At 36.3% G+C, this 17,297-nt stretch overlaps 1 protein-coding gene across 1 annotated transcript in view; it reads left to right on the top strand.

Annotated features, from left to right (window-relative positions):
- Positions 1 to 217: 217 nt before the first annotated feature.
- LOC106114591 (homeobox protein orthopedia) overlaps positions 218 to 17,297 on the top strand; it is a 20,408-nt gene continuing 3,328 nt past the window's right edge. Inside the window, exons 1-4 of the mRNA XM_013307858.1 lie at positions 218 to 670; positions 3,516 to 3,629; positions 3,881 to 4,049; positions 4,230 to 4,347. Coding sequence (XP_013163312.1) covers positions 637 to 670; positions 3,516 to 3,629; positions 3,881 to 4,049; positions 4,230 to 4,347 — 435 coding nt within the window. The 5' untranslated portion in view covers positions 218 to 636. The remainder of the gene's footprint in view (positions 671 to 3,515; positions 3,630 to 3,880; positions 4,050 to 4,229; positions 4,348 to 17,297) is intronic.

The raw sequence follows: 17,297 nt of genomic DNA, 5'->3' as shown, positions 1-17,297 counted from the left end.
TAGGCGAACGAATGAAATAATAGATTATTCGTTTGTTCCAATGTTCGGTAAACAAAGTGTAGTCTTGCAGCGGCGACGGCGGACGCGAGCGACGAATTCTGTACGAGCTTTTTGTGGATGTTGAAAAAAGATAGTTGTAGTTTTGTTGTTTCCGCTGCGGCGGTGCAGATGGCGCGGCGGCGCGGCGCGCTCCCGGCGCTCAGTCGGCCGCCGGGCGTTCGCACAATAAACGATCCATTCTAAGGGCGAACCAATCAAACTGCAAATTTATACAAATTAATACTAAACGGGTTATATTAATTTTATAACAAAAATTAAGTATGTAAATAAGTTTGAACGGAGTCGTAATTAAAACTAATTGGGTGTAATATAGCGTTAATTGTTTTGTATCGCGCCGCCTTTTTCTTGCGAATTTGCCCTTTTTCATGCGTGATTTTTTTTCCCAAATAGTGTTTGAGATTTGTAAAGTTTTTTTCTGTGGGAACGACGAGGGGGCTGTAGCGAGCGGAGACTGGTGCGCGAGTGTTGTTTTGTAATTAAAGAAGAGAACAAGTGCAGAGTACAGCAAATGATTTGTGCGCTCGTGTGGACAAAGATGTCGCTATAGGGGGCGGCCGGGGGTGGCCCTTTGAGGCCATGCTCAACAACCTCACCGCCACTGCCTTAGGAGGTGAGTCCAAAAATCAGTTTTATTAGACAAATCATTAATTATTTATTATTTTATTGATATCACTTACTTTACTAATATTATAAATCAGAAAGTTTAGACGTGGGTATGTGTTATTAAATACCTCCAGAAAAGCTAAACGAATCTCACTAAAAGGCAATAGATAGAACATAGTCTATTTATTAAGTTTTTTTTATTCTGTGTTAGTCGCGGGCAAAAGCTAGTAGGTACCTTATTAATAAAGCGCAGATAAGGAATTAATGTAATATGAAATAAATATGTATTTTAATTTCATAAAATCAATTTAGTTAATGTCTATTTGAATCTCAATGTAATTATTTTTTTCTTTAGGTTCAATTTTAAATTATAAAAAAAACATTAATTAAATTTCAAAGTGGTTAATTTCAAACAATACAGTGATAAATTTGAATAAAATCATTGTCAAATATTTATTAAACGTAGTTAGTTCACTCACATAAGCAACGTTTCGTATAGACAAAGTTATTTTCCTGCGAGACAAATAACTTTAACCCTTGGAGCAGTGAAAGTTGATGACACAGGTTTTATTTTACGGGATTCGATTCCATTAAAGTCAGTTTATGATCCGTCGTAATCCCGCTGAGCCGTTGAGCCGCTCCGCCGTTGGGGTGAGAACGGCTTGCTTGTTCTTGCGATCTCACTGGATAATAACATGAATATTTTAAGGAAGCAGAAACAAAAATATTATACTTAATTAACAACATTAACCTGTCAATAAAATAATTATTGAGGACTAGCTTTTGTCCGCGACTCCGTAAGCGCAGAAATAAAAAGAAAAAAAAATTAGCAGCCTATGTCTTCTTCCAGAATATGCTTTACATATATACCAAATTAGATCGAGATCCATGCAGCCGTTCTGGAGTGTAACAAACATCCATATTTCCATCCAAACATTCACATTTTAATAATAGTAAGATTATTTGACTTGGCAAAAACGATCTTACTATGTAGTTATAATAGAAAAGTTAAAATATCTTTTTAAAATGAGTTGCCTCGGTCAAATTTTTAAATGAAGAACCCTCAAATACTATTTACGGCCAGCGTCTAAAATGTATTGTCCATACATCTCGAGTCATTTGTTTTTGAGTATTAAAAAATATGTTTGTGTGTTTGATAAAGAAGCGCGATATGTGTGTGTGTGTGTGTGTGTGTGCTAAACGCGAGACAAATTTAAATAAAAAATGTCTATTTACTCTTACACTGAGCTTGCGCTCAAACTTTCTTGTTTCTATTTAACAAAGTATTTACATTCATTTCAATTTGTACCGTCGTTTGGAATTGTGATGAAGTCAAACTGCAGTAAAGGATATCTCCGCCGGCTGTGGGATCTAACTTTTGCAGTTTCACAAGTTTTGCGACCACTTTACCTACTGAACACAGCGACTTGGCTAAATATAATTGAATACTATGTATAATTTACTATCTACTATAATTAACAACTATAGAATTTTGGATTAAATACAATAACATAGTTCAAAAATTTTCAGTACAATTTCTTACTAATATTACAAATGCGAATGTTTTGATGGATGAATGTTTGTTACAAGGTATCAACAGAACGGCTAATTTCGCTGAAAAGAATAAAAATGTAGAAAATAGCCTGAAAAAACACATAGGCTAGTAATATTTTATTTTACTTCCGCACGGACGGAGTCGCCGGCAACAGCTAGTTTATTTATAAATTATTTAATATAGAGTTAGTTATATTAAATGTTGAGTTGAAAGAACTATAACATTGCTGTCGTTTGCACAAACAAAACGAATATTATGTCTCTGTCATTCTCTTCAAAAAACAGATATATTATATATTAACATGTTCTTGTACAAATGTAACAACAGTGGAAACTTACTATTGTAGGAGTTATGTGCGTTTAATGAAATGTTTAAAGTAATTCGTCGTGTGAGTCAGTGCTTGACGATGACGCACATGACGCATGGATTCTCTCGTACATTATAGTTTCTTGGTATTGTAGCAAAAAACCTTTTATGTTAAAACTAAACAGTTTACTTTGAAAAGCTTCATAAATCTAGCAAATCTTAAAATTGTTAATAGCACAAGAAATAGCAACAAATGCAAAAGTTAAATGATATTTTAGGAAATGAATTTGAAGTAGCAGATCTAAGTAGAAATCTTCTTGTTTTCAAACCTCAATATTTAAAACAATCTTTTCGCTAAGTTCAAAAACATTTGACCCTTATTTATCGTTGGGTCAAGCTTCAAAATTATCAAACTGAAAATACTCGAACGAGCATTTTAGCATAAAATGTTCACTAAAGTTCCCCAAGATCGTAATTTTGTAAAATTAGCGCCAGTTCAGTGCGAGTGCTTCCTTACCGCAGCATCAATGTCTCTGCTCACAATGGTATATTCCGTTTTATTTTCATGAATTGAATCTATTTATCGATACATAAATTAATTCAACGTCACCACAATTCCAGTTATTAAAATTAAATTAATGAATCTATCTATAAGTTAAATAAATAAAGTAATATCAAAAAATATCACTGTGGAGAATACACTATGGAATCTCCGTAGCGGCCGAGCTGATGTATTGGAGAGTAACTTAGGCGATTTTCATTCTACGCAGAAGTCGCTAGCAACCGATAGTTCACACAAAATCTTATGTCGATCTCTCTTAAATACTCCAAATTATAGATAACAAACAATACTGATCACCAAATGCAAAGAAAAGTACAGACTTAGTAAGAAGAAAATGAGATAAGAAACAATTAAGATAAATTAATTAATTGCCGAGGTGTGTGTTGTCTAGGAGTGTGTGAGACGTAACTACAGTCCAGGTGTTTGCAGGTCACAAGGAGGCGTGCGGCGAGGACAAGCAGCTGGAGGGCAAGGGCGAGCGCGCGCACCATGCGCTGGGCGCACGCCTGCATCTCGCACACATACGCAACGAACACCTGCAAGGTACATCCTACATCTGCTAATATTGTCACATCTAGATGTACAAGTCATACGAGCACACCACAGACATCTATACCTGTTACACAAACACTTCCAGACGTAACGTAGGTCTTTTTCTAATCTGGACATATGGAACGTACACTGCTGTGCTCTTAATTTTATGTAAAACGAGGTAATCCTTATGATACGTAGTTCTATAAGTAGGCGAGTAATGCATCAACTTTTATTGTGAACATATTTTTGTGTGTGTTCAGGCGGGCTGCTTCAGCAGCAGTCGCAACAGCCGGCCGGGGCTCACGGGGGCCACGGTGCACACGGGGGTCACGGGGCGCACGGGGGGCACATGGCGACGGTGCCGGTCAGCATGCCGTCCGCCGCCTCCGACAGCGACAAGCCCACCAAGCAGAAGAGGCATCGGACGAGGTACTCGGCCTTTATACTCGAACAATTCCTATCGGAACTACGTCAAGTTTTTTTCTTGTTATTTTTTTGATGGTTTTGTGGTTTTGTTTTATATTTTGATAGTGTTTAAAGACAAAACAGATTTTAATAGAATTTTATTTTAAAGAAAAACACTAATTTAGATCATCTGTTGCGGCGTAGGTTTACACCGGCGCAACTGAACGAGCTGGAGCGCTGCTTCTCCAAGACCCACTACCCCGACATCTTCATGAGAGAGGAGATCGCCATGCGCATCGGACTGACGGAGAGTCGTGTGCAGGTCTGTAGACTTTTTTTATTAATATTCCAATCAATCAAAATGTCAGTGTATTTAACAAAGTTCTTTTAAGTTCGACGTGCAATCGTTTTAATACTTTCATGGAGAAATCAAAGTCCATTTCGTCTGTTACTTACAAGTTAAAAAAGTAGTGATAAAAAAACGTTTAGTCATCATAAAATAATACAAACAGTATCCCTCACTGATATCCGACGGCCTTTAAAAAAATAAAAGAATCAAATAAAAACTATAACATTGGACCTAATAGTGAGCCTTGCGATACACCCTCTTCGCACGTCGCATACAAAAGTTGCACCACAGCGACACATTTCACGAGGCCTTCTACCTGATACAACCTTCAAATGATGTGATATACATCGCCTTCAACTTACTATTATTCGTATACTTAAAATACTCGCAATGATAGTCGAAGTCAAACGCTTAGCAATAAGCGTTTCAGATTGTACTATATTTTCCTTATTAAATCAATAAAAACGTGTGCAAACACATAACCAAAAGTTAATTTTTTGTTGTTCAGACTGTGATGTAATGATTTTTACGTGATTGTTTGTGACTTAAATGCCACTTTAATTAAATATGTGGGGTTATTTAATATGCGTTAGTGTGACTTTAATGTTTGTCTACTATTCTGTAAAAGTTTGTGTAAACATTGTGCGGAATTTTCGATCTTACAGGATTTCCGGTAGGCAATTCCGGTCACTGATATCCGCTAATCGTCAATAATAATGCAAAATAAAATTTAAATACGACATTTAATCTCATTATCGTCCAAACACGTCGTTAACTAGTTGTGTTCACAGTATGGGTGGAAGATTTACAATACAGCCACCGTATCGGCTACTCTGCGCTAAACATCGCTTTGTCCAAGCACTTAGTCTCAAACGTAACTATACTTTGCCTTAGACATTAGGCTTAATTTGTGTCGCGCGCTCACTAATATTTGTATTTCGTTAACGCGGGATACACACGGTCGTGCTGGATGGGGATCTAGGAAATTTTACAAGAGATAATATAAATTATCAAACAAGGTTAGGAGAATAACTAGATCATATATATAAATTAAAAGTCTCATGAAATGGTAGTACAGAAGTTTAATTAGTAAATAAAGCAAAAATTTTGTCTAATATCTACAATGGATCAAAAATTATTTAAGAGCCCTGTTTATGATTAAAATTTAGGAATTTAAAACGTACGCCCTAACTCCTAGAACTCCTTGCAACGCGGGTAAAGGCGGCTTTCATTGTAAACTATTCCAATACATGTACAGTTCGATTTAAAAAGTTCTTCAAACTTACCATCCGTGTGTCAGAGAAGAATCGGATTGTATTTGGTAGTTACCAATGTATCGTTAAGATCAGTATTATCTTTATTGATTTGGATCCTATTACCCGACCATTGTGAGACTGTTGAATGTATCATCTCCAATGCACTCTGTTTGGCTTCCGGTAGCGTCCCTCCCCGGCCAATGAATATTGATTGTTTAATCTCACTTTATTGTGTTCACACTGTTTCTCTAATGTTGCATCTTATGGCAGGATACATTTCATTATTTTTATTATATCAACAGCTTTGTGAACGAGTTACAAAGTCCTCGCGATATGTGTCTTTGATTCTTTTTTATTTCATTCCATTTTTTAAATCTTAGCGAGATTATAAATTGTCAGTAGTCTATTATTTTCTAGCTATCATATTTACTACACTCGGTATACCGAAGTATTTTAAAACACAGTACAGTTGAACCTGGATAATCGAGAAACTTCCATGAGCAAGAGTCATTGTCTGTTCCCGACAAACGACCTGTGAATACGAAAAACTTAAAAAATCTCTTAAAGTGATTAAAATATCGCGGTCCGTTGAATTCTCGCTTATCCAGGTCCGGCAATAGTAGTTTACGGAGTACAATAATATTTATATTGTAAACTTTATAAGAAATAAACTATTACAATAAACAAATCATAAAACACACGACGAACTCTTTTCAAGCACCGTGGAGTAACACTTCAATATAATTTTATTTTAAAATTTTTATTGAGTAATCAATAGTTCGACTCAATAGGTTTACGATTTCGCGACTGATGTCAGCCATAATGATTTCTTTTATTATGTATTCGCGCCTTTTTGTTGTTGCCAGCGCGCTCTGTACAAAGCAACATTTTTTAATTTAGTTTCAACAACGACTACGCGATGTTTTCTCACCGAACAGCCTTTTATTAGTGTCGTTCGGTACTAAGAAATATTCTTAATGAAGTTTCGATTTTTAAATCGGTTCCGTATATTTTTAAATTCAATGATTTTAAATTGTCATTATCATTTTCTCACATTAATATTTTCTCTCATCAAAGGAAACAATACAAATATATATTGCTTGAGGAGCTACAAATTCACGCAGGACTTATTGTAAAACCGAAAATAAAAACAGTCAAAATAATAAACCATTGTTATAGTTGTTATTTATTCTATTTGAAAAAAGTCAATCATTGAACATAATAACGAAGCGTCAATAAGCAAGGCAAAAGCATAAATGCATCAAAATAACATTAAAACCATTTATAATTAAAGTTATCTTCTTTTAAGTATTAACGGAACCCAAAACATGTTAGCAACTAGCTCGCAGTCCGTAGTCAGTACAAACAGAGCTAACCTTGCTGCATCTTGTAGGGAGTATTTTTTTAAAAAGTAGCTGTACAAAAAAGCTCCAGGTACAATAAATAAATAGTATGGTCCATGGAAGAATGTCGCAGTGTGGCGCGAAGTGCCCGCCGCCCTCCGCCCGCCGTCCGCCGCCCCTCGCCCCTCGCCCGACTCGACACAAAACGTACAAGATTGTATGTGTTTGTGCGTCTGTTTGTGTGTCCGCCACACACAAAACGCTACTGTTTCGTGGCCCTTTAATTATATGGTAACGTTAGGTTTGCTTTCAACGTACAATAGAGTGGTAGCTATTGAGAGCGGCGTATGTTCTAATTTCTATTTCAAACTTTTGTAACTGAACTTTGAATGCTGATAACTGTTCTTTTTTTTAGATATTTTATGAGAAAGTTCAAATATTTTTAATGTGTATATAACCAAGTAGCAGTTTTGTTTTGACGTATTTTCTCTAGACCTCAAAAATTGTTTGAATTCAACGCACGCAATAGCCACATAATAGAATAGCGGCAAATATTGTTATTCAAAATACAAAAACATTTCACGGATTTTGATTTACTATTACTAATGAGGATAAATAAATAGAAAGTAGTAAATATTAATTGAATTAAACAAACCGCGGGGACTTCATAGCGAGTGTTAATACAAAAAGTAAAAGCCGGCTCAAAATAAATAAAGTGATTATTATTGTGGGGCCATAAAGTCAGATTTATAAAGCGGTAGAGCTACTGGTATAATGTTTGCGAGCACATCATCTGATGACTCATAGACTGGCCACAAGCTTACTCGCATGCGTAGTGAGCTTTTGTAAATACAAAGCGGTGTGTGTGGGATGAAACGCGTAAAATGTCTATGAGCTAGTTTATTATTTATGGGTAACTCAACTAAAATTTATGACCTGCAGATCAGTTCACGGTTCACATGTGTAAAGCAGATCAGTGAACCGATTCGCTGCTCAGCTCATTTTGTACCTGCTTGAGTTATGATGTGCGGTTCGAGCTGCAAACTGCGAGTCACCAGCACAAGGCTCGTCGACTCACATAGTTATAGTACGGATGAGCTGTGTGCTGCCTATTCAGTTGTTGAAACGCAGATCAAATGTCCAAGTTTATGTGAGCTGAAGTTGTACGCAGTTAAATTTAAGTATGGAAACCTTTAATAACTAACTAGTTCAGAGTCTTTGTAATTTTTTTAGCACTTTTAGACAGTAGTGTGCACGATCTGTGCGTATTACCATACCTTTGACGACTGGGTTATCTTTGTCGGCATCGATATCACAATACATGAATAAAAGTCTGCGTGCAAACAGTCCGGGACCGAAGCGTGACACCGTCGCAAACACGCCGCGCCGACTTCGCGCACAAATAACACGATATTGTGTAAAAACTTCGACTCTGATTCTATTAAATGTTTTCCTCGCAACAAATATTAGTTCACTTTAGAATAAATATTTGTAAACGGAGCAGATTTTAGGTAAAATAAACTCTGTTGAATTATTTGTTTACCGATTTTGTGGTTTAGTTAAGATTCAAGACAACATTGTAATGCTATATTTAAGTGGGGTAGAGTCTCACGTAATTTGAAGTAACTCGACGACACGTCACGGTCACTCAAAAGCCGCTTATAAAATACTTTTATACATAACATAGTGATAGGTTTTATAAATATAATTTTTTTTAAACCGGTTCATTAGTTTGGGAGCCTACGTAAGCCTAAGAAAGTATCAATAAAATCTTAATATTAATATTGAAGAAGACTTATTCTCAACCTTAGTTCCGGTGAATAATAATTACTACAGTTTATAAGTATACGTTGATTCATAATTTTATGATCGGCAAAGTGTGAGCCGATCAAAGCTCGCTCACAAACTGATGCGCTCTTATTTTAGCACGTCAATAAACTGTTTGAAATCGTATCAAAAACAAAAACCTTTGTCTGAGAACTGCGCTCTTTATGATGCATCGGTTTTCTGAATCTTTTTCATTGAATACAAATATTAAATAATCTAGAACTATGTTTAGATTAAAGTAGATATCATCATACTAATTATTAGTTAACTGAATACTTGACATACCTTTTTAAAAATCTAACAGATATTAAATAGCAAACACTTGCTACGTGCAATTATAATTACAAAAAATCTGTTGCATTAAAATTCAATGCATTATAAATGTATTGCGGCACAATTTCGCGGTGTCAAATAAAAATAAATAAAAAAGCAACCCCCAGTCATTCGCACTCTGTTTGCCAAAGCCTTTCATTATTAAAAAGATGCATAGCTGTAGTGATGTACCACACACCGGCAACACAAACATCGATGAAAATAAACGCTCATTTAATATTCAGTACAATTGGACATCTGATACGTGGACTACAAGGGACGATACTTTTCCATTTATAAATTATTCCGGACATCGTGAATTCTTTTTGGCCCTTGTCTATTAAATGAGAGAGTTTATTGTAGCGAACGCTGATTTTGTCTGTCCGTACCGGCAAGGCAAGTCTTAGTTTGGGTATTTTTATTTGACTTTTTTTAAATACATATGGTTTAACCTTTTTTAATGTAGAATGTAAAACATATTTATTATGAATAATATTAAAAACTTTAACTACTACTTCGGTGATTTAAAAAAGTAATTGACATGATCAAGAAGGTACTGAGAAATTACAGAAAATAGGAGGAAATAATATCAGGGATACGATGATGATTTTTAGCAACATTTTAAAGTATACGACGAAAATGTTACATTTCCTATGAAATTTCCTAAGATATATAATTTGATTCTGACCTCATTTCTCCCTATTTCTAATATCAACTACTCACTCTACAAGAAAATTCCTTACATCTGTAGCACTGACCTCTCTATCCACCAATCATTAAGTTATTCTATAACTTGGTACACACACAGTGGCCTAGTAACTCCGACACGGGAACATCACTAGAGCATTAGAGAGCATTAGCGCTGCCCGCCGCTGTATTAAGATTTATTAAGCCAATAAGTTACGTGCCAACTTCCACCCGCCCCGCCGCCCCGCCTTCCCACCTCCCCCCGATAACACATAGCTTGATGTACAACTTATAGAGGAAAAACATTTATTAGTTATCTATCTTAAGGACTCGTGTGTCTTAAACTTACGTTAACGTTAAATTTTAAGGTAACTAAATATAAATAGCTTTAGAAGTAGGTTAATGATTTTTTATTATATGGAGTAGTATAGATAATAAATCACGGATAACCCTAACCTAACCACAATATCAATTTATTTAATGGATATAAAATGAATTAAAAAGTGACCACCTGCGCCAGGTGTTGTTACTATCGACAATATGTCGACAGTCGACACTCGACAGCGCAGCACTAATCATCGCAGTACGAGTATAATGTTTATTACACTATTGTTCATACATCACACTCACACATATCTTCCCAACTTACACAGCCTTTATAAGACTATACTGGAAGTGTCCTCCAAAGAAAAGAGCATTCCTTCTGTTTGCGGTCTTTGGACCGGCATCGCAACTGCCTGCCTCTCGTGTTAAGCATAATATGTTACGTAATTTTAGGCAAACTCTGCGCCCTTATTGTTCTACAGCAACATTTCATTTTTGATTATCTTAGTCATCATTGATCAATTAGACAAAAGTTCGTCTTCAAAAGCAAATGCCTTATCATAGAATATCGTTAACATAAAAGACGTACAAAAAAACAGGTCCTGCACAAAGAGCTCATGAACACTTTTCTCAATAAAAGATAATGTTGCCATACCGGGAAAAAATATAGCCCGAAATTGCCCCGCAGCCGACATTACGGGGATTTCCCCGTGATTTAGCATTATTCGCAGCCATTTGCAATAAAAACGTATTGAGGATCAGTTGCGAGTTAATTTGGCTGGCATTGCGGGGATGCCGGGACCAGGGGCGCAGTGGTTAATAACTAGCTGGGGTCAGCGTGCGTTGGTTCGAATCCCAGGGGATACAGGAGCGAGTTGGACATTGCTAAATGACCACTGTCTAAACACTGAATACTGCTCTTTGATTAACTACTTGGAAAAATGCGAAAGATAAACGGAATAACGTCTTGAACTTAAATAAATAACAACGGACATTTTACGATAGAATAGACATATTCCAAATAATGTTTTTAGCGCAATAGTCTAACAAATAACTTAGTTATAAAACTATTGAAGTAAAGAAGTTGCTACAGTCATCGCTACAATATTTTTAATTAAATTCAAAAAGAAGACAGTTCTTAATTCTTTTTTTATGTTCCTTCGTAAGTCCATTTTTGGTTGTGCGAAATTAACAATAAGTTTTTGTGACACAAAATCAGTGCTATAATAGAAATCAATCTAAGTATTACAATATTTAAAACTTTCCTTAAAAACGTACAGTCAACAACATTGTTGTATTTTTGTTGTTAAATTAAATTACAAACAGATAAAATGTACGCCACATGATCAACAAAGGCAAACAACAAAATAACCGGCACCTAATTGAGCGTCGTAATCCTCGTTAATTCTGCAGCCCCCCGCCGGCCGCGGCGTGAGGATGACGATTTAAAAGTCAATATAGCACATTGCGGAGGGCGCGTGCTTGGGGCGGGGGCGACAGACCACGCCGGGGCGCTGTCTTGTTAATATTACAAATCTTTTATTATTAATGTTATACCTTTTTTATTAGCTTTTATTACTTTTTATAATGCGCAGGAATATTTTGTCAACAACTCGACCCCACGATATGTATTACAACTTTAGCATTGCGTTAGTTAGTTAGTCTTATGCATTGAAAAGTAATTTTAATTTCTACTTTACTTCTTAGAAGCAACTGGAAGATGGACTTACAGTTTTATTTTACTATACAGAAACAGAAAAGAAATACTTTTCAGGAAAAAAATCAGTTAAACAACTCCAAAAACCATCAATACACAGCGTTAAAAATTTAAATGCAATGCATTTATTGTTATAGAGATAGGGAATTAATGTAAGAAATAGATAAACAAAATGTTAGTGTCCATCCCCGCGGGAGCGCGACAAGGAAACGCACTAAGCAGGAGCGCTTTCCGCGACGTCGACATGCGAAATGAATTAACAGTCCCCGGGGAAGTCCCCACCTCCGCCGACTACTCGCGCCCAGCGCCCAGCGCCCAGCGCCCAGCGCCCAGCGCCCAGCGCCCAGCGCCCAGCGCCTATCCTCATCGCATATCTGTCCTAATACAACTCTCTCTTGATATTGCTTATATTCACTATTATCGTATTATTTTGTGAAGATATTTGATTTAAAAACTTACGCTTTTAACGCAAAATCTTTTACAGAGATTTATTCCTTTCTTCTAAATCTATATACACGTACACTTACAGTCAAATTTTTAAGACATCCCTGACTCAACTTTGCGCAATGTAAGATTCTATTTCATCTATAGAGCTATGAAAATGTAGTACAAAAGTCAGTCATCATTTTATTCTTTGAACTTGTCATTACATATTTATCGTAACACTCAGATGTTCTCGAATCAATCTTTGAAAAGCTTGACATTATGTAACTATCTTTCTAACTGGCTTTTCTTTCTATATTCTACAATTGAATTTTCTTCAAAGCGATGGAAATTCAATTTTTTTGTATATGCTATATTCAGAACTGTGCCCAGGGGGTGGGTTTTGCGGGGGATGCGGGACGGCAACTGGGATGAGGGGGTGGGGGGAGTTTGTCAGGCATTTAATTAGAGTCAGGAGCTGCCGTCGTGAGCCGCTTTCAATTGTCGCTGAAGTCGTAAGCCGCAGATCTCGGAGCTGGCGCACAACTTTGTTTTGTCTTCATTTAACTTTCATATCATTGTATTTGCATTTAACCCTTTGCTACACTTTTCATTATCTTAAATGAAGTGATTATTTATGTATCTATAACTTAACAAGTATGTATATCACATAGTAAAGTTTACGCTACAGCGGATTTTAATTAACTAAATATCAATTTGGTTAAAAAGTTGAAGGTCAACCTGACCTGTCTCGGTGGTCTTACAGCAATTTGAGTTGCTTAGGTTTCAATACATTAAGCGAAATATTTACTCGTTGCCTTCGTCAACAAGTAAGGAATCCTTATAAAGCTCAATCAGTTCAGCAGAATCAATTTAAAGGTTTTTGTATAGATATGGATAACAACATCGCATTGCAAAGAATTCTTTTGTAAATAAAAAGTTGCAATTTCGTTCTCCCCCCACCGCCAGGGGGCGACTGTAATTAAATGCCTCCGTACTTTGCTCAAACGGTTTGCTGAATCCTCGCTGAAGGGCGCCCTCTGACGGGCAAGTTTTATTAAAATTAAAATGTATATTGTACCTGCAGACGCATTTAAATTTATCTTTTTAAGTCTATAACATTGACGTTCGTTTCCTTTTTAAATTATAAACTTGATCACGTAATGGATAAAAAATCTGTGTTTTCTTGCCCCGTTTCGCTTTGTTACGCATTCGCGACAGAGGATACATTATACGTTATTTTAAAACAAAGAATTATACGTCTTAAATTGAGGTAAAATAGATGATATAAGAGGCAATATACAACTAAGGCAGTTGTTGTGAGAACAAAGGTTGTGTTACATGGCCGCCCAGCCATCCGGAAGTAACTGGGCGGGCGGGGCGCTAGGGTGGCGCGGTTGACTGTTAATAATTGTCGACAAAATTATACGATTCATTTAAAAGGACAATATATTATACTTTTTTCTAAATGTAGCTTATAGCTATAAAGTTAACATTTAGTTACTTTTACGCTCTAGAGATGATTTTTAAACTAAGCTCTCTTACTATTACATTGCAGGGCAGTAAAATACAAATGGAGAAAAGTTGCAAACTTTATTAAAGCTTAAAGATAAAAATACTTGATAGAATCAATTATATAATCTGTAAGTGTATCATTAGTTGATTTAAATTTCGTATATTAGAAAATATAGTTAATTCGTGATATCGATAGTGAGTTATTTATTATTTAAGTAAATAAAATATCGACATTCGCACATCACTATACGCGGGAGGTTTACGCGTGCGCGCGTATGTATCGAGCGGGTGGCGGTAGGCATGTGCCCAGCTATGTATATACATATATTGATAGATATCGCATTCCAAACATTCCTGGCTACAAGTAGACTCGCACTTTGTAGTTAATATACAACGTTATTCAATCATGCAAACATTCAGTGAATTCTATTGAACACTTCGATCAATTTGTATCTTTCTATTGCTAGATTCTCTCTTGTTTCGAAGAATAGTTGCAGAAAACTTTCTTTTTACTAAAATTATTATATAAATGCGAATGTTTAGATATAAGAAGGTATCTCTATAAACTGAACAGCTAAACGGAAAGGCATAGACGTAGAACATAGTCTGGAAGAACACATAGGCCTCTAATTAGGATTTTTAATTTCTCGGGGATGGAGTCGTGGGCTACACCTAGTAATGATATATTTATCGAAATTATTCCAGTTATATTGATTTTTAGACGGCTAATGTGTCAAAAGTCTTGACAGATTACATTGGTAAAGTGTGACTTGCCATCCGAATCATTTTCTCCGAAGAATACAACTGGATCACTTTGGGTTTTCAATTTAATCCAAAGTATCGCATATTATATTTACTTCATTTTGTTTGGTGATCATTAAACAAAGCAAAGTGTTGTTATGACTCTATAAAATGCTTGAACGTAACTAAAACTATACTTTTCTACATATATTTAAAATAAAGAACAGTTTCAAACAATGTAAAATGTATAAGCATTTAGTTACAGACATGAAATTGAGTTGTGTCTTTAAGACGATATGGTTTTTATCGACAACTTGCAGCTAAACGGCTACAAAACGGGCTCGTAATCTTTTTACGTGGCATACGGAGGCTCGTAAAGCGAGGCGATTGGTTGTGCGCGACGCTTAGCTTCACACGGAGCGAGGGCGGGCGGGGACAGGGCGGGGGACAGGGCGGGGGAGGGGGGGGGTTCTACAGGGCGGGCGGCGCTAAGTGATATTTACGGCGCGGACGTAGCGCCGTAAGCGCGGGGCTTACGATATTTTTAGCGTTTTTGTCAGGTATCTGCCCGCGTTATTGTAGGGATTTATAAGAAATAACGATTTAAAATTGTTGCTTATTTTGATTGTGTTATTTTGATAACCTTATCGAAATATAGACTTTATTTAATTTAATCTTTCAATTTATTCGGAAGCTGCATTTCATATTCATTATGTAGCTATAAAGTTTGATCTGTAACTAGGTAACATTCTCTGTAATAGTTTGCCAACACTCGCAACTAGCACGGCAGCGTGTCTGCGCGTGTTAGCACGCCTATGGCTTTGGGTAGCAACGGCTGCCGTGACCGGTGTGTTTGCTCGACGTGTTCGCAGCTACAACAATGCTGTAAGGCATGGCAGGTAGCGGGACTCTGTGCTCTATTAATGATAATTGATCTTGATTTTCGCCACTTTAAAAACTTAACACACCTTAAAGTACACTTTTTTTGCCCATGGTGGTTTCACGCATTAAGAGTTACGAAATAAATAACAATCTTTGGATTACAAATTTCTGGTGGTACTTTGTCGTAGCTCCCTTTAATACTTTAGAAGTGGGATGTCCCCCGCCTCCGCGTTTACTTTGGACCACACGAGGCAATAGTTCGGTGGCGCACGACCCGCAAACATCGCGCGCTAACCGCCCGCTCACGAACACTGACGAAAGCCTCAGCCGGCTCTGATGGTGCTACATACATACATACATATGTATGTATATACATAGCGGTGATAATGAAATATGAATTTGGAGGTTATCGACATCACGCGAAATACTTTTTGCGTATAAAAATTACGGTTAAGTTTTCTCAGATAGTATTTGATTTCGGCCTAACTTTCTCTGATGATTGAATGTAAAAATATTTTATATATAAGCTACATTCCTTTATATTTAGATGACTAACATTTATATTGTAGCTATATCAGAGTAATATGGAGATAATTAAGAAACACATAACATACAATAATTGAAATGTGAAACTAAGTATCATTTTGACTTGACACAGTTTTTATTATACTATCTTGTAGTGGTTTATCTCACGTTGTCGTGTGTTAATCAATTCAGAAGCTTACGGTCACAAGTCAATCTTTGCAAATTGAAGGATGAGCGTGTCGTTTAGCTGACGATCCATCGTGCCTCCGTCGACCCGCCGCAGATCCGCCGCCGACACGACGTCACTATCCCTGAAGTTGACTAATGTGTATAGATCAGTCGCAAATCGCCCGCCCCGGTATCACTTATTGATTCCAGCCCGGTCCTCACCTCCCCAGGGATGGACTAGTGGAATACAAATGGTGCGATCATATCTATGTTTGCTGTTTTATTATTTTGAAGCGATCTCTTTTAACCTAAACTTTGCTGGTATATTCTGACAATACTAAAGAAATTCTAAGACTTGAAAATTTGTTGATTACATAAATATTCTGTTTCTAAATTAAAATGTCCAGAAACAAATGAACTTCTCATACACAAGTTGGTTCTAACAAGATTTTGCGTTTTTCGTAGAACGTGAGACAATCAATAGTAAAAAAAGATAACATTGCCCCCGCCCCCGCCCCCGCCCTGCGACCAACACTCCCCGTGATCCCCCATAAATAATAGAGTTTGTCTCCGACAGTTGCCAAATGAGTACTGCCCTCTCGCTCCCTCACTTATCGCTTCCTCTCTCTCTCGCGCAGGCTTTTATTTTTAAATGTGTCGTTTACAAGTTTCACAAACTTTTGGTATTGCTTTTTTAACAGTCACTGTTTTTTTTTCTTTTCTATACTTTTATTACCTTTTTATAACTTTGCTAGATTTTAATTTGAATTGAACTTTTGCTAATATTATATACGTAAACGTTTACTATTATTATATACGTAACCGTCTATTAAAATACGTAAACGTGTACGTTTTCGTAGCAGAAGCTACAGTATATCTGGACGGGTAAAAAAATATATATGAAAGTAAGCGTTTCTCTGCTTTGCAAAAAGTTTTTTTTTTTTTTATTTATTATACAAAAACTTCACATAAACAAATTAAACATCAGTTAGACAGTAGTACTAAAAACCCACAGGGTTTAGGTGTACTTACTGGTCGCTTATTAATTTATAAGATCAGCAAATTTAACAAATAGAGACGTTATTAACCATTTCACAATTATATAATATATAAACAAAAAGAACAGAGATTAAACGGTTTTTTCAGACTATAGTAGAAAGACAAAAAAGCGAAACAAAAGAAAAGTAGATATATAAAACAATT

Source organism: Papilio xuthus, unplaced genomic scaffold, assembly GCF_000836235.2.
Source record: "Papilio xuthus unplaced genomic scaffold, Pxut_1.1 DF829660.1, whole genome shotgun sequence".
NCBI classification, from domain to species: Eukaryota; Metazoa; Arthropoda; class Insecta; order Lepidoptera; family Papilionidae; genus Papilio; species Papilio xuthus.
The sequence above is the reverse complement of the archived record's forward strand: the minus strand, read 5'-3'. Positions and strand labels throughout refer to the sequence as shown.